We start from the raw sequence: 26070 nt of genomic DNA on the forward strand, positions 1-26070 counted from the left end.
TATAGATAGATTCTTCAACTATCTTAGCTTCAGTCAGGACAGCAATCGTTGACTAAGGATCTGTTTCTATATCGGTCGACAGACATGTTTAACTTCAAAACTCAATCTTATAGTGTTGTACAAATGATTCTCGTAGAACTACACCACTAAATATATAGGGAAACATGGCACCTACCTAAGCAAATCGCTCTTTTAGGTGGATAGATGTGAAAAAATTTACTGGTCAAAGGTCCTAATTGTTAGTTTGAAATCTCAGCTACATTGTGGTGCCATAAAAGCTCATTTGCATCACTCCATGCCAGCAGCGCTATGCGGCGATTTGCTAAAGGAATACCTTCCTACGGGGCAATTCAGACCGTCATTTTTTTGCATTTTAATTATGTTTACATGTGGAATATTTATTAGAAAAACTCCTTAAAAAGCAACGCGATTTTTTTTATACTTTATCATTTAGTCACAGCTGTCGATTGGCGCATCACGTACTTTCTTTGCTGTGGCGTGTGCAATCGTGCGTGTAGCCACTGAACGGCGGTTGGTGGAATAGGGGATCCGAATAGCCTCGTTCACTCATTTTGCACAAAAGTGATGAGCGTGTTGAAAATATCCGTGTTTTCACCCTAACAAAAATCATTCCTTATAATAGGAGCCTAAAGCTTTCCAAAATATTTACCTACTATTACAATGAATTTTGTTTTGGGGATGGCAAAAGAATGAAACACGTTGTATCTCCTTTCTAAAAAAAAAACAAAGAATTAGATTCAGCTGTCAAAATTTATGTTTTAGAATAGCGGTTACACTAATATTTATGACAGTTTTAATAACCCCGGGTCGCCCTAATATTTTGATAATGATGTTATTTTATTTGTTAATATATTTGGATGTGTGATACAAATCGAAATATGTTTCTCTCGTTAATTTTAGGTGCGATAATTTTTTTCAAATTCTTCACGAGATTCATTGTGTTTATTTAAAGAAATATGTTCAATATTAATTATTTTTTTTAAAAAAATTTGTAATACAGGTGTCAGCCAGCCAGTATTTTGCTAAAAAAAGAGAATGTGAGTAAAAAATCAAGGATGAATTCAAACTTTTTTTTAATTGAACCGGTTTTGAGCTCTGAATTTGAAAAATTGTAACTTATTTGGTCTTCTAATGACTGCCGTTCCGACTTGTGTTTGTATTTCTACTGATAATGAATGTTTCGCATCTTCAATTCATCATTAATTGGATTCAACGTGTATAATATTTCTGTTCAGTCATGGATTGAGTACATATTTCATCTCACATATATTTACCTATAGCAATTATTTGGCCAATTCGGTAAAGCATATTCCACTAATTAATCGCAGCATCGCAATGACTAATTTAGAGGCCAAATTACGAAAATAACTCAATTTTTGCGCTTCCACGAAATACCTGTCCGCATTAGTGTAGAAAATGTCACGCATGCTAGCGGTAATATGCGAAAAGCTTCGTCAGACGATACAAAATTAGAATCTGAAACGCTCATGCTTTCAAATTGAGGGAGCCCATGATAGTGGCATGCTGAACAAGTGGGCGACCGGGCTATGCTTTGCTGTTCGTGAAAGACAACGGCTAACGATTGTGGGATTTTCAACAAGTGCTTATACTTTTCCCCCACTAACCGTCTGATAATAGTTGCCTTTTATGTGGCTTTACATCGCCAACAGCAGAGTTTTATCAAAACTTTCGGAACGCTAGCAAGCTGGCTGATCGACATCGTAAATAGCTGGTGTGGAATGTATCATGCCTAACGACGACCATCCGCGAGTAATGGTATGGACGAGTATGCCACTGAGTAGCGATTAATTAGAGGAAATTACTATGCCATCGCTGCGAGGGGAAGGCAATAATGGTACCGATTCTAGAACGTCTGTCTCGAAAACGAGGCGCGTTTAGTCTTGACGTTGGCATTTAAGCACCCCGGCGGATACACAAAGGGAAATGTAACCAAGTTTGTTTAATTTGTCGAGGAATTAAATTGTCGGACTGGTAGCTGTTTTCGTTTTCGCAGTCTTGCTTTGGAGATATCATATGTATCTTACGGGCAGTCTTCTACAATTGAGATGCGTATTATATTAGTGTTTAATGTTTGCTCTTTTTTGGAGAAGAATATTTTGGTTTTATATTAAACAATGAAAATGCTATTTCAAATTCCGAAATGAAATATTTCCCAGCGAGAAACTTAATAGGATAAAATATTTTTGAAATATTTTCAATGTCCATGCTTTCTCTCTGCATTCTCTTCCTACAAAGAGCTCGGATGTCATAATTTTGAACTGCTGCTTGTAATGAAAAGCTAAATAGATACGTCAAAATTACGAATCGTATCATTTGTCTCCGGCAGAACCCATCCCCGTTGGTCTCGGTATTGAGCTAGAGTATGCCTGGTATGCGGGATCTTTTCGGTTTAATAGGCTTTGCAAAGTTGGAAAGCAATCATCGGAATCGTACTAAAGATCAGACTAAACACCTCCCACTGATTCTATTATTAGGGAAAATTTAAAGTAATCGTCGACCTCGCAGGGCATGACATCCATTTATCGGATAACAATAGATGGATGCTAGCCATACTCTAATAATAGAATCAGTGGGAAGTGTTTAACCTGCTTTTTTGGCTGCAAGGAATATTATTTATTGTCAGCTTAGACCAAAATATTTTGCTCTATGCTGTAGAAAATGGTAATTTTCTATAAATTAAAATAATGTGGGCTTTAGTTCGGTGATGCTCAAATTCCTGCGTCTTCCTATTTTACCTACACAACTGATTTTTCTTTACTGCTAAATTGATATCAAAATCGTAAATTAAACGAATAGCGAAAGCAGGAGCGGTAGGCGTAGGGATTTGTAGCGCCGTTTTTGCAAGGACAACTCTATTACACACATATTCATTCTATTTATTAAGGAAAATTAAATCATATAGATAACAAAATTGCAAATATTTAGAAATGAACGCGAGAGAGTGAATAGATGTTGTAAAAAACAATAAAGCTAATTACCCTGCAGAGCCCATCCAACGATCGGCCCCCTATTCAATGGTCAATTCGACGCAAAATCGTTTTAACTCGAATATTGAATGGAATTTGGAAATTTGAATTAAAGCGAACCATGGAAGTAGTAGGCGTGCAACATCATTACAATATAAATTTTCACTGCGTGTATTTTTGTATATCGCCACCTACTAACTTTTGTATGTTGTATCGCATCAAACGCCATTTTTGCACCATTATTATTTTAGTCGATTATAAGCTGCTTTGAAATTCAAGGAAATTAAACTTTAAACGATTTATGCAGAAACAGATCAAACAAAGCATGAAGCACATGTTTCAATATAATTTTAAGCGAATACAAAATTTCGACCCTCAAATTTTCAATATAAACTATGATCGGCAAACGGGTTTTTGAAAATTTTGAGTCGTATATATTGCCTACAATCGCACCTCAGTCCGCTGTAGGTAGGGAATCCCATTGAACATGGAACTGACTTGCGATTATGGGCACTGCATAACGACCACGAAATAATTAATTGCTTTTAGAGAGTGTTTTTCAAAAAGTTTGAATACTCTGCAAGTTTTCGTTCAAGCAACTGCAGTTAGAATTAGCTGCAGTTGAACGTGGCATATCAATCCGAAAAGCTGGTTTGGTATACTGCATTCCTTTCACAAATTTGTTGGATTCCAACGAAATATGCGTAAGACCCGTAAATAGGCGTAAGACCCGGAAAATCTGCTAATTGCCGAGAAGGTCTCCATTCGTTCGTTTTCTAGAAAGTGTGAACAAGTGCCATTACAATTTCTATTGATGTTTTAAGCTGTTGCTCACGTTTTAACATTCAAAAAGCTCGGGCTATGGTTCGACTTTTGGAAGTTTGGTGTCTTCAGAAAAGTTGATATTGGATCAAATTGAGCATTATTTTGAAAACTTTTGGTTTCGATCTAGGTCTAGATCAGCTCTATTTTTTAAGTGAAGAATTCTAGCAAAACTTTTCTTCTGCAAAGTTGTTAGTCTAGGCATTTTTGAATTAATATTCGAAGTCATATATATTTCCTCCCCTAGGTTGACGGGTTTGACGGTATTGCAAACTTAATCAAGCATATTTGTGACATATGCTTTAAGATGGTTATTGCATTACGCCTCGATAGTGGTGCATCGAGGAGACCGAGAGGGCTTATGGACCTGTTGTATTCATACACTCAGATCACTGTTTTATTCATACACTTCACCAGACCAAACTAACGGTTAGCCAACAACCTGTGTACACTGGCATGGCCGATTGCCGGATCACTATGGATTGCCTTTTTCTGTTGGCTGTGTTACCAGATATTGTTCAACAGCTTAATGGCAGTGTTTGTGGGCACGGCTCGCCGTAAGAGTCATTGTGTGTCGATTTATCGGTCGGCTTCGTCAACGGGATCAGGCATATAACAATTGAACCCGATAAGTTGTGTTGTGTTGTAATAATTGTAGTTTATAGTACTTGTGTACAATTATTATGTGCTCGTCGTATGTTTATCTGTGTATGTGTTCGTCGGAGTATTTGTGACAGTTGGGTCAGGGAATGGATGCAGAACTGGCGTATATGATTGAATAATGGGTAATCCTTCCTAGGATTCGTTGGTCACTTTCTCCCGGTGTTCGATTCGTGCATTCGATTCGACTCATTCGGGAAGATCGGATTGAATAAATGAAGGTACGATTAATTTACCGACGTGCATGAATCATTCATTCTCGGTCAGTACAGCATGATAAATTTAAGCAAAATGCAATTGTCCTTTGTGGTACAAAAACATCATTTCCTGGCATTTAGCCGAGTTCAATTAGTTTGATTGCATGTCACATGTGTTTTTTTCTACTTCATTAGTCTGTTTTTGTTGTACTTCTAGTAGTTTGGTCGTTGAAGTTTTCATTATAGTTTTTGTTATAGTTTTCATTAAAGTTTTCGTTAAAGGTTGTATTCAAGCTTTTGTTAAAGTTTCATTCGAGTTTTTCTACAAGCTTTCGTTCAAACTTTTGTTCACGTTTTCGTTCAAGTTTTCGTCCAAATTTTCGTTTTTATTCCCGTACCAAGTTTTGCTCAAATTTTTATTTTCATTCAGATTTATGTCAAAGTTTTCGTCCTAGATTTTGTTCAAATTTTTGTTCAAGTTTTAGTCCAAATTTCTGTCCAAGTCTTCTTCCCAGATTTTGTCCAAGTTTTCGTCCAAGTTTTCCTCCTAGTTTTTTTAGATTTTCGCTCAAGTTTTTGTCCAAGCTTTCGAGTTTATGTTCAAGTTTTCGTCTAAATTTACGTCCAAGTTTTCGTCGAAGTTTTTGTCCAAATTTCTGTCTAAGTTTTCGTTCAAGTTTTCGTCAAAATTTTCGTTTTTGTTTTCGTACAAAGTTTCGTTCAAATTTTTGTTTTCATTCAGATTTGTCAAAGTTTTCGTCTCAGATTTTGTTTAAATTTTCTTTCAACTTTTCGTTCAAGTTTTCATCCAAACTTTCGTTGAAGTTTTAGTCTAAATTTCTGTCCAAGTTTTCGTTCAAATTTCTATCCAAGTTTTCGTTCAAATGTTTATCCAAGTCTTCGTCCCAGATTTTGTATAAGTTTTCGTCCAAGTTTTCATCCAAGATTTTTTTCAGATTTTCGCTAAAGTTTTTGTCCAAGCTTTCGAGTTTTCGTCTAAATTTTCATTCAAGCTTTTGTCGAAGTTTTTGTCTAAGTTTTTGTTCAAGTTTCAGTCCAATTTTTCGTATCAATTTTCGTTCAAGCTTTCGTTCATGTTTTCGTCCTAATTTTAGTCCTAATTTTTGTCCAAATTTGCTTCCAAGTTTACGTCCATCGTACAAGTTTTCGTCCAACGTTTCGTTCACCTTTTGGTTTGGTTTTCTTTCAAGTTTTCATTCAAGTTTTCTTCCCGGTTTTCGTTCAAGTTTTCGCCCAAGTTTTCGTCCAAGTCTTTGTTCAAGTTTTCGTCCACCTTTTTGTATTTTTTTGTTTGTTCGGCTTGTTATGTTTCCTTTTATCACTAAAACTTAAATGAGATCCATACTAACACTCACCAACACAATTAATTGAATGTTCTCTCATATACACTCACAATCTCTCCAAATCCAAACGTACAAACGCTCGCAGCCTTCGCGATAACACAAATCTGGTCACAAACGCGAACTTGCAATTGAAATCATTCTCAAATACTTATGCCCGCGATCTCGCCAACATTAAAGCACTCGCGCAATCATGAATTGGTCTCGTCCGGAAGTCTACCCTCGGACCTAGCAGACTAGAATCATGCCTTCAGTTGGACCAATTAAAAAAGGCGCTTATACTCACTAGACAACACGTTCCATGTCGACATGAGTGGAAACTCCGAGTGGCGTAGACCCATGCCTTTAGTTGGACCAATCATAAATGGCGCTCATGTTCACTAGATATGACGACATGACCGGAAACTCTAGTGATGTGTGGGAGCTCTCTTCTAGTATCTGAACCATACACTGAAGATTAAGAATCAGATTCACGATCCGCGCGATCATTCAAGAACACACGCAAATATACGAATGGCCATACAGTTCTAAATCGAATTTATCCACGCGCAGTTACATACACGCTAGCAGACGTGACAAACATGTTAACAAACAAACGCTTGAGCTTCCTCCACGCACCCCTAAGCCAACGATCTCAAAAATATGAAAACACCACAGTGATTGAGTGTGAGTACATTTTAGCACTTACTAACGCGGTCTCAATTACGGACCTACAAACACATGAGTTCGCGCGGTCATAAATCGATCTGTTCGAAATTTTCTTATTCTCGACCCTGATAGCATAGCCATAGCATGCCTTCAGTTGGACTAATTGGAAAAAAATGACGCTCATATACACTAAAAACACGTTCCATGGCGACATTACCAGGAACCTTAGTGATATGGGGAATCACACACTCTTCTAACATTCAGCACGTTAACATAGAAACGCTTAAGACTTTCGCGATCATCCACGCACACCAAAGCACGCGATCTCGCAAACATTAAAACACCCCGGTGATTAAGTGAATGTTTTTGCACTGATAAACTTGTAAACGCGGTTTTAAGCGAGAACTTGAAAACGCCCATGTTCGCGCGATCCGGAAATCTCAACCTTCGTTCCTAGCAGCCTAGGTCTATGCCACCAGTTGGACCAATAAAAAATGACACTCATATCCACTACACAACACGTTCCATGGTGACATAACCGGAAATTCTAGTGGGGAAGCTAGCTCAATTGACAAATACATTAACATACAAATGCTCGAGCCTTTCGCGAACATACACCTGCGACCTCGTAAACATGAAAACACCCCGGTAACTAAGTGAACGTTTTAGCGATTTTAAATTGTTCGTACGGTCATGAATCGGTTACGTCCGGAAGTCCCTACTCTCGACCCTAGCAGCCTAGGTCCATATCTCTAGTTGAACTAACCAACAAAATGACGCTCATGTCCACTAGACAACACGTTCCGTGACATACATATGTAAATTATGTATCAGATTCACGGTCCGCGCGATCATCCATAAACACACGCGAATATGCGAATAGACACATTGTTTAAATTTATTTACGCGGAGTTGCATATAGATTAACACACGCGCCATATACGTCCATGCGGCATACTAACTCACGTGGCATACAAACGCCCACGCGATCAAATATGTTAACTTTCAGACGCCCGAGCGCTTCGCGATGATACACAAAGACGAACATGCAATCGTGGTCATACTAAGCACAACTACGCCCTATGATTTAGTAAACACTATGGTCTTAAACAGTGTTTTAGTGGGTGTCATTTCCCGTCTCGTCTGCAATTGTAGTGAGTGATTCTGATGGGGAGCCCTGCCGAGAACCCAGCTCTACAGCTCCATCAGGACGACTCTTAAAAAAAGAGAGCTTTTATGTTTTTTTTTATCTTCTAATGATTGATGTTTTGTATCTTTAGTGGGGACGGCTGATAGCACAAATTAGTTCTCCAAAATGATTAAAATAATAGCAGCATGAAATTACAAATTTCGTGGATGCAGGAAACTAATTTACGCATACATTCTGTGGTAAGTTGAATAACAAGGTCAGATTTATATTGAAAATAATCATGGAATCATAGTTTGGATAAGTGAGAAAGGCTCAATTGCACCACTAGGATTAAAACAGGATTTGTCTTCACCATCACTTTATGTCAATATATCGTTTGGATTAGTTCCATGCGATTTCCACGGAGACGTTCACATCCAACATCAATGACACGGAAAATTTTGACATGTGGGGCATCTGAATGCGCACACAAACAAATGAATTCAATTTATCCCGACAGAGCGATAACGTGTCTTTGACGTTCTTTTCCGTTAACGCAAGCCGATCCATCGAGCGAATCGTACTATAATCACAGTAGCTTATGTGTAACTGACACATCCAGAAAAAATGGCACGCCCAACAACTATCAAAGAGGCACTTCAGCGCTGGTCCCAGGACAACGAGGGGGCAGATCCAACTCAAGCCAAAGACATTGAACTGCAGTTTCAATGGCCTCCGATAGAGAAGATGGACGGAACGCTTTCCTCGTTAGTAGAATGCGAGTAAATATTACCTTAAATATGATATCAAACAATGAACCTGTTTACCATTTGATGCTAACACCCAAATGATACAGAAAGCTCAGTCTGTCGTCCAACATGATCGATAAGATAATCGGTGTGAGTGGAATGAAACATCTTCGAATTTTGTCACTGGCTCGTAACTATATCAAATCATTGAATGGGATCGTAAGTGTACTGTGAAATCACTTTGATGTCACTTTTGTTGCGAACGAAGTTTTCATAAACTAATCATCTCACTACACTACACAGGAATCCCTTGGTGAAACCCTTGAAGAGCTTTGGGTCAGCTACAATCTCATCGATAAGCTCAAGGGTGTTGAGAGTTTAAAGCGACTCAAAGTGCTCTACATTGGCAACAACTCGATCCGGGAGTGGGGCGAGTTTAACAAGCTGCAGTCGGTAGCCACGCTGGAGGATTTACTATTTGCCGGGAACCCTTTGGTGGAAAACATCGATGAAGCCGCCTACGTAAGGGAGGTTCAGAAGCGGCTTCCATCTCTGAAAAAACTGGACGGGGAGAATATGCTGACGGATGACGAGTGAGCGTTAGTGGCATCCTTTGAATTATGCAACTTTCATTTTATTGTTCGGATGGGAACTGTGATGAAATAATAGCTATTTTAAAATGTTTGTATATCTATAGAAGGCACTTGTATTTGATGAAAAATGTTCTTGACAAAATATTTACGTAGCTAGCTTGCATTTTCTTACAAGCCTCAATAAACGGTATATTAAATTAAATGACTACTTGCAAACTCAGTTGAAATTTGCCTTTCATTCACTAGACGCTCGGAATATCAGTGGAAGCATAATTAAACTTTTTAGTAAAGTTGTTAAATTCTTTTATCCTCTAGTCTGCATCCAGAAGCCCAGTTTCCGTGGGAATGGTGGCGGCAGCATAGAAGAAAAAATGCCGAAAGAAATCCTTTTGCCAGGCAATAACCGTACAGCTTGTTATGACTAATAATTAGTCTTTTCGCGTCAGCGAATACAGTAAAAAACGGGCATTTCTCGGTTCTGTTTTTTTACCCGCAACCAACCCAATCACTAAAAAGGCAAATTGCTCCGATCGAGTTATGGATTAAATTAGATTATATATTCAAGTTGACAAGTTGACATCCCTTTTTTCTTTATCAAAACTTTATAATGTCGCTCAACGATCTGGCTGCTTATGCTGATATTGAATGTATTATTTCGTTAATAAACGGCTAATGAAAAAGATTTTGCGAGGGATTGTACAGTCCTTTTTTGCATCATATAAGGGTCGGCGAAGCAGCACCGAAAGGCCGCTGTCATGATTATACAACGAAAGAGTCATGATTATACATCAAATTGTCGGGATTTCCTTAGAGTCTTTAACAATTCAATGTAAACTGTAATTGAAGGAAGTTTAGTTGTTGTTCCGAAACATGAAGCATTGATGTTATTGGTTATTACCAGAAAGTAAAATAAAATACTCAAACTTATCGAGACTATTGTTGCATGCATTAGATATGGCTTGTGGCTAGCATTTCCGGTTTTACCCAGTGCTACATCGGTGTAGCGCAAAAAAAGAGATTAATTGATTACACCCAAGTTTGAACAAGTACCTATAGGATCAACTACAACAACAACTACTACTACACTGGACTGCACTTCCAAAAAACGAAAAGACAATTAGTTTCAATCATGAAGTGGATACCATTTCCTTTACGCAAAGCTCCATTAAAAGTATTCAAGTGGATTACCTAACAACTGTGTTACTCCTACAAAGAAGCTACATCCAACTCGAACAAAAGCTTATTCCCGCGAAAAGTTTATCACAAGTCCAGCAGACATTCCTGAGAAAGCAACATTGGATACTTTTAGAGGAGAGTAGGAACTTTGCAAGCAGCTGAGCACCTTGAATGGTTTGCTTGAGCACCTGTTCAGTTTCGCGTTTCGTGTTAAGCTAATGCAATCTTTTGAAAACAGAAGCTGATGGATTCTGTTGGCTGCTTGACTTTTTGTACGGAAACATTCACATTTTTTAATCCCTGATTCCCTGCCCTAACGCTCAGTAAGGGAAATGGGCGCGTTGCACCAAGTTGTTCGAGAAGACGCATTTCGATTGTGAGTCAGTGAGTGCTTGACACTCAAAAATGCTTGAGTCGATTGCACCCATTGTCAAACAAAAGAAACACCTGAAGAGTATGCACTATGCAATGGAAACAAAGGAAAACATAAACTTGTTCGAAACGCAATCATTGTAAATAATAGTTGCATAGGCTGCGTAATATTCACGTTCATTACTGAATCACAAAAGTCGACTTCTTTTTTATCTGCTTACTTGTTAGTATTGAACCTCTAGAATAGTCTCCCGACATCTCGGTGGCCACGCTTCTTTGTTTTAAACAGCCATGCTGAACTTCTTTTGTTTTAAACAGCCATGCATTCCTCGCGCGTTTTTGTTATAACACACGAAGATTTCAATGTATCAGCAACAATTTTCGAAAAACTGACAGCGATAAAAATACAGTGCAAACAATACACTCTTAATTACTTCTACCCAAATTTTAAAGTGAAATGGGTGGGGTCATTTTCTACAACGTTTTTCCCGTGATGCAATTTGATATGGGACACCCTTTAATAACGTTTTTCTCGAATCCGCGTTTTGCCTTTCTCATATAGACAGGTTATGAAATCACTCTAAAAATCGTCATATACCATTCGACTCAGCTCGTCGAGATCGGAAAATGTCTGTGTGTGTATGTATGTATGTATGTATGTGAGTGTATGTGGAAAAAATGTCACCTCTGTTTCTCGAGATGACTGGGCCGATTTGCACAAACTTATTCTCAAATGAAAGGTACAATGTTCTCATCGGCTCAAGCAAACCATTTTTTTATTGATTGAACTTCTGGTTCCGGAGTTACGGGTTGAAGAGTGCGGCCACACAGCTAATTCCCATATAAACTGAACTGAAAAATGCTCAAAGGGGGGAGTAAAGGAAAATTTCCAAATCGAATTTGTATTTTTGATGCCAAATATCTTTAAAATGTCGTCGAGATTTAATGTAATCTTGAAAAAAAAAAAAATTTGGCGAAAATTGACTTTTTTGGACTTTGGCACCTTTGTGCCTTTCTCATATAGAAAGGTTATGCAATGACTCTAAAAATCGTCAACCTAATCCCGGCCGCGATTTTTTTAACTTATTTAGGCGTAGGTAGGAGTATGTAATGAGAGGATGCTACTTTAATATTGAAACTAGTTTAAAATTTCTTAACAAGTTGAAATTTTTTGACAGGGTCCGGACCCCCCGGATCCTCTTCCTTGATCCGCCGCTGGTTTCAAGCGATGTTTCAGTGTCGACACAGAGCATCTCAAGATCGTGAATGTCGATCAATTGTATGTATGTGCAAATCGTACTGAATATGTAATATTCATTTCCACCGTTGTATTGAACATAACTAGCCATGGAATCGTAGTTTGGACAAATGAGAAAGGCACAATTGCACCACTAGGTGGATTAAAACAGGTTTTTCAAATTGGTGAACACGATAACTCAAAAACTAATCGACGAATTGATTTTTTTATGAGAATGCACAATATGTGTGGCCTGTCGATGAACCATAGAAAACCGGCGGAACAACTTAAAAAAAAATTAATAAATTAAAATGGAGCTTAATCTCTCGGAAGTTACGTACATTCAGCTACACCACGTTAAAAACTGTATTTCGATTGCGTTTAGAAATTTACCACAAGCAGAAAGCTTCATTGCAAAAAACGACATGCTGGACGAGGTCGAATTTAATAACACCAGAATCAAGATCCCCGTGTATATGGAGAACGACATGTCTGACGTTCGTATCCATGATTTGGCACCGCGCACTAAGGAAGATTATATCAAACGAATTATGTCACAATGCGGAGGAGTGAAATCTATTACGAATGACACTTGGAGAAATGTTTTCACCGGTATTCTCAACGGCGTTCGTATTGTGAGGATGTGAGTGACTAAACCAATACCTTCTCACATGACCATCGAATGCAAATCATCGAAGGATGGTATAATCTGCCAGTAAACAACGCTGATCACAAATCTCGGGCAAACCGCAACATGCCAATTCTGCAACCAGATAACCCACTACAGAAAAATATGGGCAAAAGCAACTTGTTAAAACTCAACTACTACAGTCAACTCTAACAAGCAGTCACCGAAACTTACAGATAAACCAAAAAAAATGACCCAATTAACCAATAATCAAGGGGCAATGACAACAACTGCTCCCAAACCAACAACTAGCATCACCAATAAAGAAGCAAATACCGATGAAGACGGATTTACAAAAGCGACTCATGAGAACAAGAAACAAATAAGTTTTTGTTTAAAAAAATAATTTACGAAAGAAGCTTACGGGCGCAATGATTGGATACGCTAGTGATTTCCCTCTAGATCTGAACCGTGCACTCAAAATCCCGGTTCGCGCGAACGTTCAAACGTCCACACGAATATGCAAGGGGTTACACATTTATACAAGCAAATTTATACATACAAACGCTTAAGCTCTGCACGATATTACAACCCTGAACATCTAGCATCTGAACCGGATACTCAAAATTAAACATCAGACTTGCGGTCCGCGCGAACATGCAAGAACCCACGCAAAATACAAACGCTCGAATCCTTTGCGATCATCCACGTACATCTACGCCCCTTTCTCTTTCTTCATTCGATCATTGATTTCACCAGGATTGATTGCCGGATCGGTTTTTATTTTTTGATTATAGAGGTTTAGGGTCGTTCGCCTCTTTTTTCAGATTAAAAAAATCTCCGTTACTGGGAATCGAAGCTGTGTGCAAGGCAATCGATTTACCAACTACGCTATTCCCTTCTCTTTTACCGTATCTTCACTAAAGTTGTTCGTACTTAAGCTGACACCGGGGGAGGTAAGCGATAGGAATTCTGTACGAGCTATAATCCCTGTTAATTTCTACACCAAGATGCCATTCGATGGTCTTATTTTCTAAAATGTTCACTGATTGGCCCCGAGACCAACACTGAAAACACCATGGGTGTATTTCTTCGCTAGGAATCACTTCAAAGGATCCAATTGAATCAGTGTACTATTTTAGGGACATCTAAGCCTAATAGTGCCCAGGAGGCCCAAATTCTCGAAAGTGATGAGATTGAGATTGCTTAATCTGGTTGAAGTACAGTGTTTATAGTGTTTTGCTGAAGAACCTTATGTTGTCGTATTTTACGCTATTCGTTTTGCTTACATTTGTAATTTATAAAGTTAGGGGGAAGTGGGGCAATTCGGACCCCCAGCTGTTTCTCAGCTATGGTAATATTATGAAAAGCGTATATATCATTTTCATGGCTGTCGTGTAGCTCTGTTCTGTCTCACAATATTTTGCGGTTCTCAGTTTTCGTGTGCGTGCGCTAGGAGTTGTTGCGAATGTTGCTTCGGATTGCTTTTTTTGAAAAATGTGTAAGCCGAAAAACAAGATTTTTGTTGGCAACAACAATTAATTAAATCAAGTGCATTATCGTGATTTTGGATCTGCCGGATAATATTTTTTATTTATATCCTGTTTTGGGCGAGACTATTAACTATTACTTAGGCCAAAATAGGAATTCATTTCTATTGCAAGAAATCGAAAAGAAATGGGTGATCCGAATCGGAACAGGTTTGGGGTAATTCTGACCTTACATGTACTTTTGCGCAGAACCGTTCATACACAATACGGTAAAAGATCGGAAAAAGTCGCATTGGAAAAAAAAATGTGCGCAATTGATCAGGCTTTTAGGAAAAAATATTTATTTGTGATCCGGTTGACACGTTTCAGTTGTATAGCTCATAAACCCTTACTAGGTCCGAATTGGCCCAGTTTCCCCTATCTGTTTAAACAGAAATCTAATGACATTTTTTATCTTTCACAGGTAATTATTATCTATACAGTGGTTCACCTGGCAAGGCATATATGACATCTGGAAGCAGGTATGGCCGGTATGAATGATCCAGCGGAGTGACCTGCTTTTTATATTGTATATTTTTCGTATTCATGTAACAAGGTGTAAGTGAATTCGTCAAGGATGGTTCTGAGGCTGATATAGAAATCAGCAATCAGCACGAATGATCAGGCCAACTCGTTCGCCCATTCATTACCAGTAATACCGGAATGGATGGATACCCATAAGATGATAATCGCATTTAAATTGCTGCGTTCTCCGATTAGTGGTCGACATGGAATAACACGGTGCTACAGTGATTTTGTACTTTTCAAGAGACCTAGTATGAGTTGTAGATCTCATCAAATGCAACACAAAACAATGTATGAAAAATGTTGTAGGGGAGATGACCCAATAGTGGATGAACTATGCCAACGCCTAAGCAATTTTAAATGTAAACTAACTCAAATTTACTTATATATGGTATGTATTTGCATTTATTTGAAAGATTTTTCAATTTAACAGCTAAAAAAAATCCATACATGTAAGTTAAACCTCTACTTTTTGCAGTATGTTTAGAAAAAGGAAACGCTGTGTAAGACCCAATAGTTGTGATAGTGTTTCTATAGTTGGAAGTCTATGTTCCTATAGTTGTAATATATGTTTTCGCTCATCCACATGGGTTATTTCGTACCATTTTAACGAATATAATGATTCGAACATTAAACATTATCGAATTCTAATAGTATAATAGTATAAATAGTATAAACAATTATTAATGTATTTTCAGTTTTTTGGTTTTACAGTAATGTGTTCGACAGGATACCCGGGTATCTTTTCATATTTCAATCCATGAAATTCCAGTGTTCTTCTCCAAACTGGGGATTGGTATTTAGTGACATCTTAAAACATCCCCAAGCTTAGCGTTTTAGGGAATAAAATTTGATGATGTGGAAACGGGGCCCTGAGCAGGGCTTCTAGATTTTTTTACCCCGTAACAGGCCGACAACGGCACCCGGGTACTCAAAAACTGAACTGCTCATAACTGCGGCATTTTCTAACCCATTTTGACTCTTTTAGCTGTTTTGGATTCAGGAACCCATCTTCTTTTAGACTCTGTGAAAATGAACCGGATGAATTCATCTGGTTGTCGGGATTTCGGATGTTTCGGAGGAATGATCCGGTATTGGAATACCATTTGTAAATTTCAATGGGATACTGGCAATATGGGTATCAAAATTCATGATTTGACCCCGAAACGGACATTCCTGAACAGGTTTTCGTGGGGCCGTGGGTTGCCGTTTGGATGTCAAAGTATCATATGGTCTCGTAACGATGAATAACAGATTTCTGAAACAATTGTAACAAATTTGATTTTTGGTTTTTAAAGGTTAAAGATGTTTTTGTGTTGGTTAAAAATCATAAAGAGTAAAAATAATAAACGAGGACAATTACGAATAACCAATTTAACAACTGGCTACTTGTGTACTTATTTCTATTTTTCCATTGAACGTAATTTTCGTAATTTATTGTCACTTTGAAGTTGTCAACCTCGTTAAAATGACCCCAATCTATTGAATGGAAAAAAGATGTTACATATTCCCAAACTATGTGTGTAGAGAATAGAAAGAAACACAACTCTCATATCAGTGGTAGCTGAACTGAGACAGAAGGCAATTAAAAAGTGAACCAGAATAAGAGTAGAGTGGAAACAAAGAAGAAAACATCTATCCGTACCAGTTTGGGATGAACGGAAATGGTAGTACAACTAATGCAACAGGTAACACAACTATACCACCATGGCAGGCTGGTTTGACCCAATAGTCGTGCTATACGTTTTTATGAGAATGAATAGCCAAGGCTATTTTTTTTTGATGCTGGAAACTGCAGTTTAACTTATTTTACGCATATGTATAAATATTCATGTTGCGTTTTGTTTTTACTTAGCTTTGCAGTTAGAAAAATAGATCTATTACTATTACAACTATACCGACATGACCGTATTGGCCCAATAGTTGTAATACACGTTTTATGCGAAAAAAACAGTCTAAACTATACCTTTTGATATTGAAAAGTACAGTTTAACTTAGTATTAGAATGTATATGTAAAAATACGCATGGTGGGTTATGTTTTCACTTAGTTATGGACTTAAAAAAACAACTGGCTCTACTATTACAACTATACCGACATGTTAGGTTACCCTGGCCCAATAGTTGTAATATACGTTTTTATGCGAAAGAATAGTCAAAACAATACTGTTTGATATTGGAAAGTACGGTTTAACTTCTTAGTAGAAAGTATATGTAAAAATATACACTAAACCGTTTCACTTAGTTATAGATATTTGATACTGTTACAGCACAAATTCTTGTAGTATTCTAAGTAATATTAGAAATATGAAATTTTTAAACTGATATTTTTCCCCTAACGTTATTTAAAGAATCAAAAACAACCAATTTTCATCACTATCACAACTATACCTGCTATCGCAACTATTGGGTCAGCTGCCCTATACCCTTAAAATCTTGATTTATAGCAAAAAACGATTTTTCTAAACTTTCGGCACTAAACATTTTTTTGTGCGGTCATTTTCTCACCGTTTATTAATGTTTTTAGTGTTTTGGAAAGAAGAAAAAATTACCTTTCCAACGGTATACCATGTTATGTTCTTTTGTTAAACGTACTACGCAGTTTTGGGACAACAATATGAAAGATACCTTTATTTTGCTATTTTTTCATTTAAAATATAAAAATTGCTCAACATTTTTATTAGGAAACCTTTTTGCTGTAATAAAAATTTAAGGAGAACATTTAATTCCGCATCCAATGATCTATGCTTGATCAAAATCGGTTGAAAAATGTCTGAGTTGTTATTTTTTCTAAATTAGAAACCTGCTCGCATGAACTCTTAAGGGGTTAGTGAGGTATTGTCTCGCACTATATGATGCTATAATTATATCTTCAGTTTTCATGTTCAAAGTTCACACAAGTACTCTTGAATGTATACGTATTCGAGCAAAAAACACGGCGTGTTGATTTTTTTTCCCTTAAAAGTTCATGCGAGCTAGTTTCTAATTTGGAAAAAATTTATAACTCTGCCATTTTTAACCAATTTTGATCACAACTAGGTCGTTGGATACGGAATTAAATGTTCTCCTTAAATTTTTATTAAGACAAGGACGCTTCCTAATACAAATGTTGAGCAATTTTCATATTTTTAATGAAAAAATGGCTAAATAAAGGTAACTTTCTTATTGTTATCTCAAAACCGCATAGCACGTTTGACAAAAGAACATAACATAGCATACCGCTGGAAAGGTAATTTTTTCTTCTTTCCAAAACACTCAAAAAATTAATAATCGGTTGAAAAATGATTGCGTAAAAATATTTTGTGCCGAAAGTTCCGAAAGATTTTGAGGGTATAATAAATTGATCAAACGTGGTTTAGTGTTGTATTTGACCAGACCTACAACCTTTACTATATCAGTTTAAAAGTACATTCAATTATCTTTATTTTGTAACACCGTGTAATTCGACCGGAAACCACCCGAACCAAGCGCTTTTACGGCTATCAGAACAGAAAGAGTTTGTTTTTATCACAGATTGCCTGTTGGAACAGTGTACGGTGTCTACCGAGCGTATGAGATTACCCTAATATCATTTCACGACAGTAAACACTGGTACCGGGTCGGCTTTCCAACAAAGAACCGTCTGTGCAACAAACGACGTATTCTTCTAGTTGTCGTTCCATACAGCCATTTCTTCACTCTTCCTCACATTGAAAGTGATAAAAGCAAAATGTCAACCCTTTAGTCCTAATTCCGCAAGAAAGAATAGCTCAGTAACACAAATCTTGTTTTCGTTTTTGGAGCTAGCGTCTATTCGGCGCTAGCTTAGTCCTGTCACAGTTACTGTCGGATTCCAATGAGACGAAGTCGAAACGCAAATTCCGTAACTAAATTAGTTTTGTGTCCTCATCGCGCAAATATGAATTTAAACTATTTTCTCTATAATGGAGAAAAATAGTTATCTAACTTTTCTCTACTTAGCATAGAGAAAAAAAATCAGATTTATTATGTTAGGTATGGTCCTCATGCCTAAAATGTTTTCTAATCCGAAGATTTTTTCCCCTTTGGAAATTTTTTGCGCGTTTGAAACGTGCTTTGAAGTAGAACCGGAAAGATAACCTCTTTGGAAGGGAACTGGATCTTTTCTTGGAGACTGCAGCAAAAATATCAACAGTTGATTTGATCAATTCACTTGGCATGATTCGAGCTAAAGCAAAATAATCAGAACTTTCCGAAGAGAACGTAGGAATAATCATCGGTGATAAATCCGCACAGCCTGGAAAAGCGGTGTCAAAAAGACAGTTGAGTATTTCATCCTCTTTTGAAGAGTATTCATTATTTATGGTTTTTATAGAATTGACATGAAAGTCTTTCGATTTCGAGGCATTCAATGAGACTAGAGACTAGAGATATTTGCACATTGACTTGACGAACCGGCTACGCTGCGGTTCTTCCTAGCTTTTGTGAATAGTTTTCTTAGTCTAGAAAGCTCAATATTCCTCCAAGGAGTTCCTCTAGAAACATGTACAACTCGAAGTGTACAAACTTGTTCCTATGCTATTACTATAAGGGCCATCCATATACCACGAGGACACTTTAGGGGTGGGTAGGGATCACAAGAAAGTCCACGCTTGTCCATGGGGAGGGGGGAGGGGTTATTGGAAATGTTCACGTGGTCTGTTCATCATGTATTTGCCTGTTATAAGAAAATGAAATAAATTTGTATCGTCATTCGTGTGGTTGCTTACCTTCAATTTTTTTCAAGATGTTGAAAAAGCCAAAGTGCCAATAACAGCATAGTGTGTGATGGGAACTATCATCAAAAAAAAATCAGAGGAAATCGCGCGAAACAAAATCCGAAAAAAATATATCTGAATCATTTGATTCAATCTTCTGTAACTTGGTCAAATACCACTAATTTTGGATTTGAAAGCTTGTAGTTGAAATTACGAGCCAAGTCAAGAATCCTTGGGTCATTTCATTTTTTTATGTTATTAAGATGAATCTTTAAAATGTACATATAAAAGATCATAATGTCGTACGGAAATGAGATATTCCCATGGAAATTCACAAAAGACGAAAGAAGTGTATGATATTTTGTGGTTGAAGTTTGAACGATTTCCATTGCCCTTCTTCGCCATATTAGTCTAACGCATCGTAGGTAGGGGGGTAGGGGTACAGGAATTGGCCATGCTTGTCCACGGAGGAGGTGGTTAAAAATGAAGCTTTTTTGTCCACGTGGTTTATGAACGGTTCATAAGAGAGTTTGTTGTATACACAACCTCATTCAAAGCACTTAAAATTCAATAATTAGAAAATACCAACGATATCTAGTCACAAAGTTCTCTTCGCAGAAATTCCGGTTCGTCGATTTGGAATTTATAATGACATTTAAGGAAACATTTGAATGATCAGAGAAAGTATATTTACGAATTTCTGAAGATATGGTCAAGGCTCCGAAAATGGCAACCACAGGCGAAATTTTTTTTTATCAAATTTTGCGTCAAACTGTTCGTTTTTCGTATGTATATAATCCCTAATATTAAAAAATATGAATGGTGAGCCAGAAAAAAATTCCTTGTCTGTCATTTATAAAAGTTTGTTGATGCTACTAGCATGACCTGAAAATGACTAAAAGACCGTAAGGAAATAACAATGTACACAAAATCTATATTTTCAACTTTTTGCTTGGAACCACATTTTTCCATCGTAGTCTAATTTAAATTTGATTATATGGCTTGAAAAATTGAGATGAATATGGATAAATGCTTATTTTCAATTATGAAGTAATGGTAACCATATAACTTGTAACGTGATAGATCAAAAATTTGAAAAAGTTTTGTGGGCCACACTAAAAGCATGCATACAATGTCTAACTTATATTTTTTCTTACTACTTTGAGTCTACTTTTTGAAATTGTATTGTGAAAACCTTAAGATTTTATTCATTTTTGAGAAAACACAGTTGATCTCATGTAACGTGACAGATGTTTTCTGCTATAAAGCAATTCCATCAAGTTTGATTCAATTACGTAAAAAATAATTACCATCTTCGATTCTGATGAAACCTTTTACGTTTCATCTTTATGGGAGACTAAGTATTTTGCATTATTTGACAAACAATTTTTATTCAAGAGTAATATTTAAAAAGGGCGTATGAAAGTAAATGTAAAGTGAATGCACTACTTTTAAAATATATTGTTCGAAAATCGCAAAACTACATGATAGCGAGTTCTAGGGAATCAATTCTTCTGTGAGAATATTTTTGGTGAAATTTTTCAATAAAAAATCAAAAAAATGTAAAAAATACAATAACAAAACACAATGATTTGTTTGTTAACGAAAACCTAAAAATTGAGGAAACTGTAATTACACTATTAGGAAATTATTAGTAAGGAAGCATTTTTAACTTCAAGTATGTTTCTAAATTTCTTAGTATTTGCCAGTCATAAATATAATTTCCTTATACAATACTAGTACTAAATATAATTTTGAAGCTAAATGCTCTTAAGAAAAATTTTCCGAAATAATTTGATTTTTTTCTTCAACAAAAATATCTAGTAATTTCTAGTAGATCTGGAAAATTCGCTTTTTTAATACGAAACTCACAGATAGCAAACGCAAAAACATAACACGTTTAAAATTTAATTGCGAATAAAAAATGTTTAAAATAAAATTGCTTTGTAGAGAAAATAACAATAAAAGGTTTTAACATATTTCAAAAATTCTTTTAATTTTTAAAATTTAATTTTTTTATTTTAATCTAATTGATTTTTCTTTAAATAATTTAGTTATAGATTGTATTTCAAAATGGTTTTTCAATTCAAAACTCTCATGAAAAATTGTGCTTCAAAATGCAGATGTTTTTAAGTTATTTTAGATTTTTTTCGACATAATATATTACTTCGTGAAATTACGACCTTTTCATAAGTTATTCGCGTTTGTTCATCAAAACCAATTTGTTTTTCAAAATAAACATGAAATTTCCCGTTAATATTCAGTTCCCAGACCAAGGATGATTTTTGCACGACTATCTCGATATGCTTGTTTCAATAAAAATATAGAACTGTAACGTGACAGATTCCGGTTGTAACGTGACAGATCATTGAGAATACTCCATAAAATCGAAAACAAAGCTTTTATTCAGGAAAACTTTATTTCAAACTCTTCCTTGTTTTCCAAGCTTCAACTTAAAACTGTGTTCATGCAAATTTGTGAGCCAACGGAACAGACTTTTTCAATTTAGTCGGGCAACCTCCAAACTCACTGCGAAAATTGTGTAACGTGACAGACGTATTAAAATGAAAATAACACGAAAACCGTTCATGATAGAAAATAACTTTCTGTAGAAAAAATGTGCGGTTCTGTGACCTTAATAATGTGCAGTTGGGATAGAATCTGATTTTATCCTTTTTGCTGACTTATCTTATGAAATATGCGTAAAAATGTAACGTGACAGACAGAAGCCTTGACCATATACGGAGCACAGAGTTACATCTAACACCACCTTCCCAGACCGTGCGAATGTTGGACGATTTCTCACGTTGAGTATATGCAGGTTCGTAGTACTTAAGTATTGCATCAATTCAGTGCCTTCAACATTGATATCTGAGATGTTCCAAATTGTGTGGTGGAAATTTGCATCACTGCCGATTATAAATGGAAGCCCTTTTCAGCTACTATATGATAAAGCACTTTTGAAATCATTAGAAAATGATTTATTATTTGGTTAATATACCGAATCAGAAACGTATTTCTTGCCTATGTTATGCACAATCATATTTGCAGTAAAACACAAATATCACGAAATTCGAGCTTGAATATAAGTTCAAGAGTTCGTCGAGCATAAGGATTGTTCTGATGCTGATCTAATACCCAGGACTACTATATTGGGATGTTTTTGACTGTAGCTTCAGTTCAGATAATTATCATTATCATATAAAACCATCTGACAACCCTTCTCTAACAAATGTGTTTTTGAATGGGTAGAATACATGAAGGGGTTAAGATGAATCAGGGAATATATCTAAGTCATACAACCTATACTATATCGCCACAGGATGCAAACGAGATAGCTACCACCGAACCGAACAGTTGATTATTCTCTACTTTCTATACATGTAGTACAAAGCAACGACACACCTGCAGAAACTCGTATTTCTGAGGGATGTATAATGCAGTTTGCATGTATTATGGACATAATGTTCAAAGAAGCATTTCGTATCTCCTGTAGATAAAGCGTACTTATTAGAGAAACTATGCGAATGCTAGCGAAGAAACCCACGGATTGAATATTTTAGATTGGCGAATAAGAGGAACTATACGAAATGCATTTTCCTTGTTTGCTGAACCGGAGAGTCCTACTCGTTAGCTCTATATCATCACAATTAGAACTTGACCTGCATCACAACGTACCATCGCTATAATTCAACTCAAATATGCTTTCCATAAGATACATCTAGCATAAACTAGCAATCATTTGTTATTTGCACTCACTTAGCATGAAACCAGATTATAGAGTTTGCTCTAGGATATACACACCTGTGGGGAACACCAATTTTTTTCTTCTTGTGATTTGCAGTAGGGGAGACCGCAGCTCGTTTGTGTCGTTTTTCACTTTTCATGTTTTACATTCTTTTTCTTTTCAAACAGACCGATCGCAATGAAATACATTGACTAAAAAAGTAGGCTGCCCGAGCAAAGTCCGATATTAAATTAAAAACAAAACATGATGTAGCATAATGATTACTTATGTCGTTATACTAGATTTAGCAAAGCGTTTGAGATAAGCAAAATTTACTTGCATCACTTGAAACCCTAACATTGTAAAACAAAATAAAATACAAGATAAATACTTAGGAGAACATATTACAAGTAAATTGAAGTATACAACAAGAAACCATCGCCAACTTATCCCTAGTTCCGGTCTCCCTAATGTGAAAATTCGATTTGGATGCTGTCGACAATTTGATGCCAAATGCTCCTGGCAGTTCGCAAGTGGAATGGGAAAAAGAATTCAACTAAAGGATTGAACTTGAGGGTAAGAGTTCTGAACGATTTAAACAAATAATTTTCCACTCATCCTTTATGTCTTATTTCGACATCAGTTTCTACTTAGCTGCACCTCCAGCAGGATCTACTCTTGAGGTTGTGATGTGGTAGAGATGTTACACCTTGAAATAATATCTAACCGCTTGTCAATCTAGAAGTGGAAGAGAATGTTGAATGAATCACCAGTACCACACCAAGCATGGTATCAGCTCGAAAGTTTGTGATCGCTAACATAAGAATAGCAATCTTATGTAGGGTAGACGAACCCTTATTCATCTCATTAGTCAGAATGTCACTATTTCGTTGATAACTCGACTTAGATTAACTGGATTGCGCTTAAATAGGTATCATCATCTTTGCTTCGTTCCTAAGAAGCAGTGCAGTTAAAATTTTTGCTTGAAAAATGTAAAATGCTCGAGTTTGAGCGAAGTGAAATATCGAGTACAACGTACCCTTATTCATCGTACCATTTGAGCTAATGCGTTGAATAGAGATAGCAGACACTGCTCTAACTAATGTGTTCGAATGGGTGGGATGTATTCAGGAGCTAAGATGAATTAGGGCACAGTAACCCTATGAGATTTTTCCCAGATGTATCGTCCACAACAAAGGAAAAATTCAATTCCGGTACGTATGTCGAGATCGAGCTATAATCTTCAAAGCCACCTGGGTTTGTTCGGATTTGTGCTCCGGAGAATGGAAACTTTCTGTTCTGGGCATGTTTGCGATTGAATGAAATACTATACAAAGAATGCAGCGAAAGCTAGGCAACGAAAAGTTGAAATGAATGTATATATTTCTCCTTGGTTCAGGTGGTTTGTCTGCGTCTTACGCAGCGGAAAGTACGATGTAATGGAAATAAGGAATGATAGATACCAACTTCAAGTTAACGTCATAGCACCACAGAGAACAGACATCTATGCTAGAACAAATAAGTTCAAAATACTTGTGTGAACATTTGAACGAATATTCATTAAAGCACTCGCACCGCCATATCAGCAACTAGAGGTATAACTAAGCTGACCAACTCTGACGAAAAAACCCGTACGCTTTGCGAACTGTTTGCCTGAGTGTGGTGAACAATAACGCTTCGTTACTGCAAGGTGTCCGCATTTTTTCGTCAGAGTTGGTCAGCTTAGGTATAACTATATCAGCCATTTTGAATTTTAAGGCCTCTATGTGATCAGTTGTCAATTCAGTCAAACTCAGTAGAGCACCTGGTGGTGATATTTCAACTACCTTTGGATAAGCCATTAGTTTTTACACAACCTTAACTTTTTTAAAATGAATGATGTTAGTTATGAAGCTATTTTTTCCGATTTAATTTTATTTATTCTATTGGCAGTAGTCTTCACTTTATTATTTTCAAAATTGCACACATTTTATTCTATGTAATCTTAAATGTTCGTTGATTTAAATTATATCCCCATGACTTCTACCTCTTCATTCCAATTTGTCAGTTTTCACAGCATAAATAAACTCTACTGAATTGACCCAATTGATCCTAAAATGGATGTCAAACAAGATTCGTCGCAAAATACTCCGAGTTACCGTTTAAAATCAAACACATTGAACTGGTTTCGACCATATCCGATCTTCTTTCGGTAGTCCGCGAAATATTCTAATATTTCGCAAGACACAGAAATATTCAACTGTGCCAGATAAGTTCGCCTACATAAGCTCATAATTGTGATATTTTGTGTAACGCTAAACAACGACGCTACTGGTGACAAGATATTCATGAAGAACTAACGCGTTTACATGCCTGCTCACAAAGTTGAGATCGATGGTGTAGTTATCGATTTGAACTTACCATGCGTGGATCTGATGAAGGACGGGATTGGCTGCTTCAATAACCCCTTGCTCCAGTGAGCGAAGATTTTGAGTGACAATTGCACCGGTCGAGACTGCTTTGCGTCTTCTTTGACAAGGATAGTCTGCATGATCGGTTGTTTGTGTCGCGCGTCATGCATGCAGTACTGCATTAATTACAAGCAAATGGGCCTTTGTAGCAATGGTCTTAGACAATTAGAAGAAACAAAGAGTTTCCAACGCTTCCAGGAACACAAAAAATCTCATGTAACATATCAACCAGAAATTCAACTTATTCAACTTAGTGCAGGATTGGTTGGACCTAGGTTGGGCTTCGTCAACTTTGTGATATTACAGAACTCCTTCCGACATGAAGGAGACTTCAATTTTCATGGTACGGCATGGGGTTATCTTCTCGATGATAATTGATCTAACTTACTCTACGATCTTTGCTACAGCTTTAAAAAGGTGGCCTGGTTTACTGCCTATGACCACATTTCCGTTCCCTTTGTTCCTATGAAATTGAAACAACGAGCGGAAAAAGTTTGCAATAATTTTCGCTATTTTAGTTGAAATTTGAAGTATTTGTCTTGTTCG

At 36.7% G+C, this 26070-nt stretch overlaps 2 protein-coding genes across 2 annotated transcripts in view; both read left to right on the forward strand.

The window, feature by feature from the left end:
* Positions 1-26070, forward strand: part of LOC131678292 (CD63 antigen-like) — a 234650-nt gene that overhangs the window by 110609 nt on the left and 97971 nt on the right. The window lies entirely within an intron of this gene.
* Positions 8446-9171, forward strand: LOC131678293 (dynein axonemal light chain 1-like). Its single transcript, XM_058958335.1, has 3 exons — positions 8446-8607; positions 8682-8793; positions 8878-9171. The coding sequence occupies exons 1-3, from the start codon at positions 8453-8455 to the stop codon at positions 9169-9171; spliced, it is 561 nt and encodes a 186-aa protein (XP_058814318.1). The 5' UTR covers positions 8446-8452.

The sequence above is a fragment of the Topomyia yanbarensis genome, chromosome 2 (genome assembly GCF_030247195.1).
Source record: "Topomyia yanbarensis strain Yona2022 chromosome 2, ASM3024719v1, whole genome shotgun sequence".
In the NCBI taxonomy this organism is placed as follows: domain Eukaryota; kingdom Metazoa; phylum Arthropoda; class Insecta; order Diptera; family Culicidae; genus Topomyia; species Topomyia yanbarensis.

What these genes read in the sequence shown, in the direction of transcription:
- LOC131678293 (XM_058958335.1), top strand. Translation starts at nt 8,453, where the DNA reads ATGGCACGCCCAACAACTATCAAAGAGGCACTTCAGCGCTGGTCCCAG. An exon ending in TCCTCGTTAGTAGAATGCGA is followed by an intron (nt 8,608 to 8,681) that starts GTAAATATTACC and finishes CAAATGATACAG; the next exon opens with AAAGCTCAGTCTGTCGTCCA. An exon ending in TCAAATCATTGAATGGGATC is followed by an intron (nt 8,794 to 8,877) that starts GTAAGTGTACTG and finishes TACACTACACAG; the next exon opens with GAATCCCTTGGTGAAACCCT.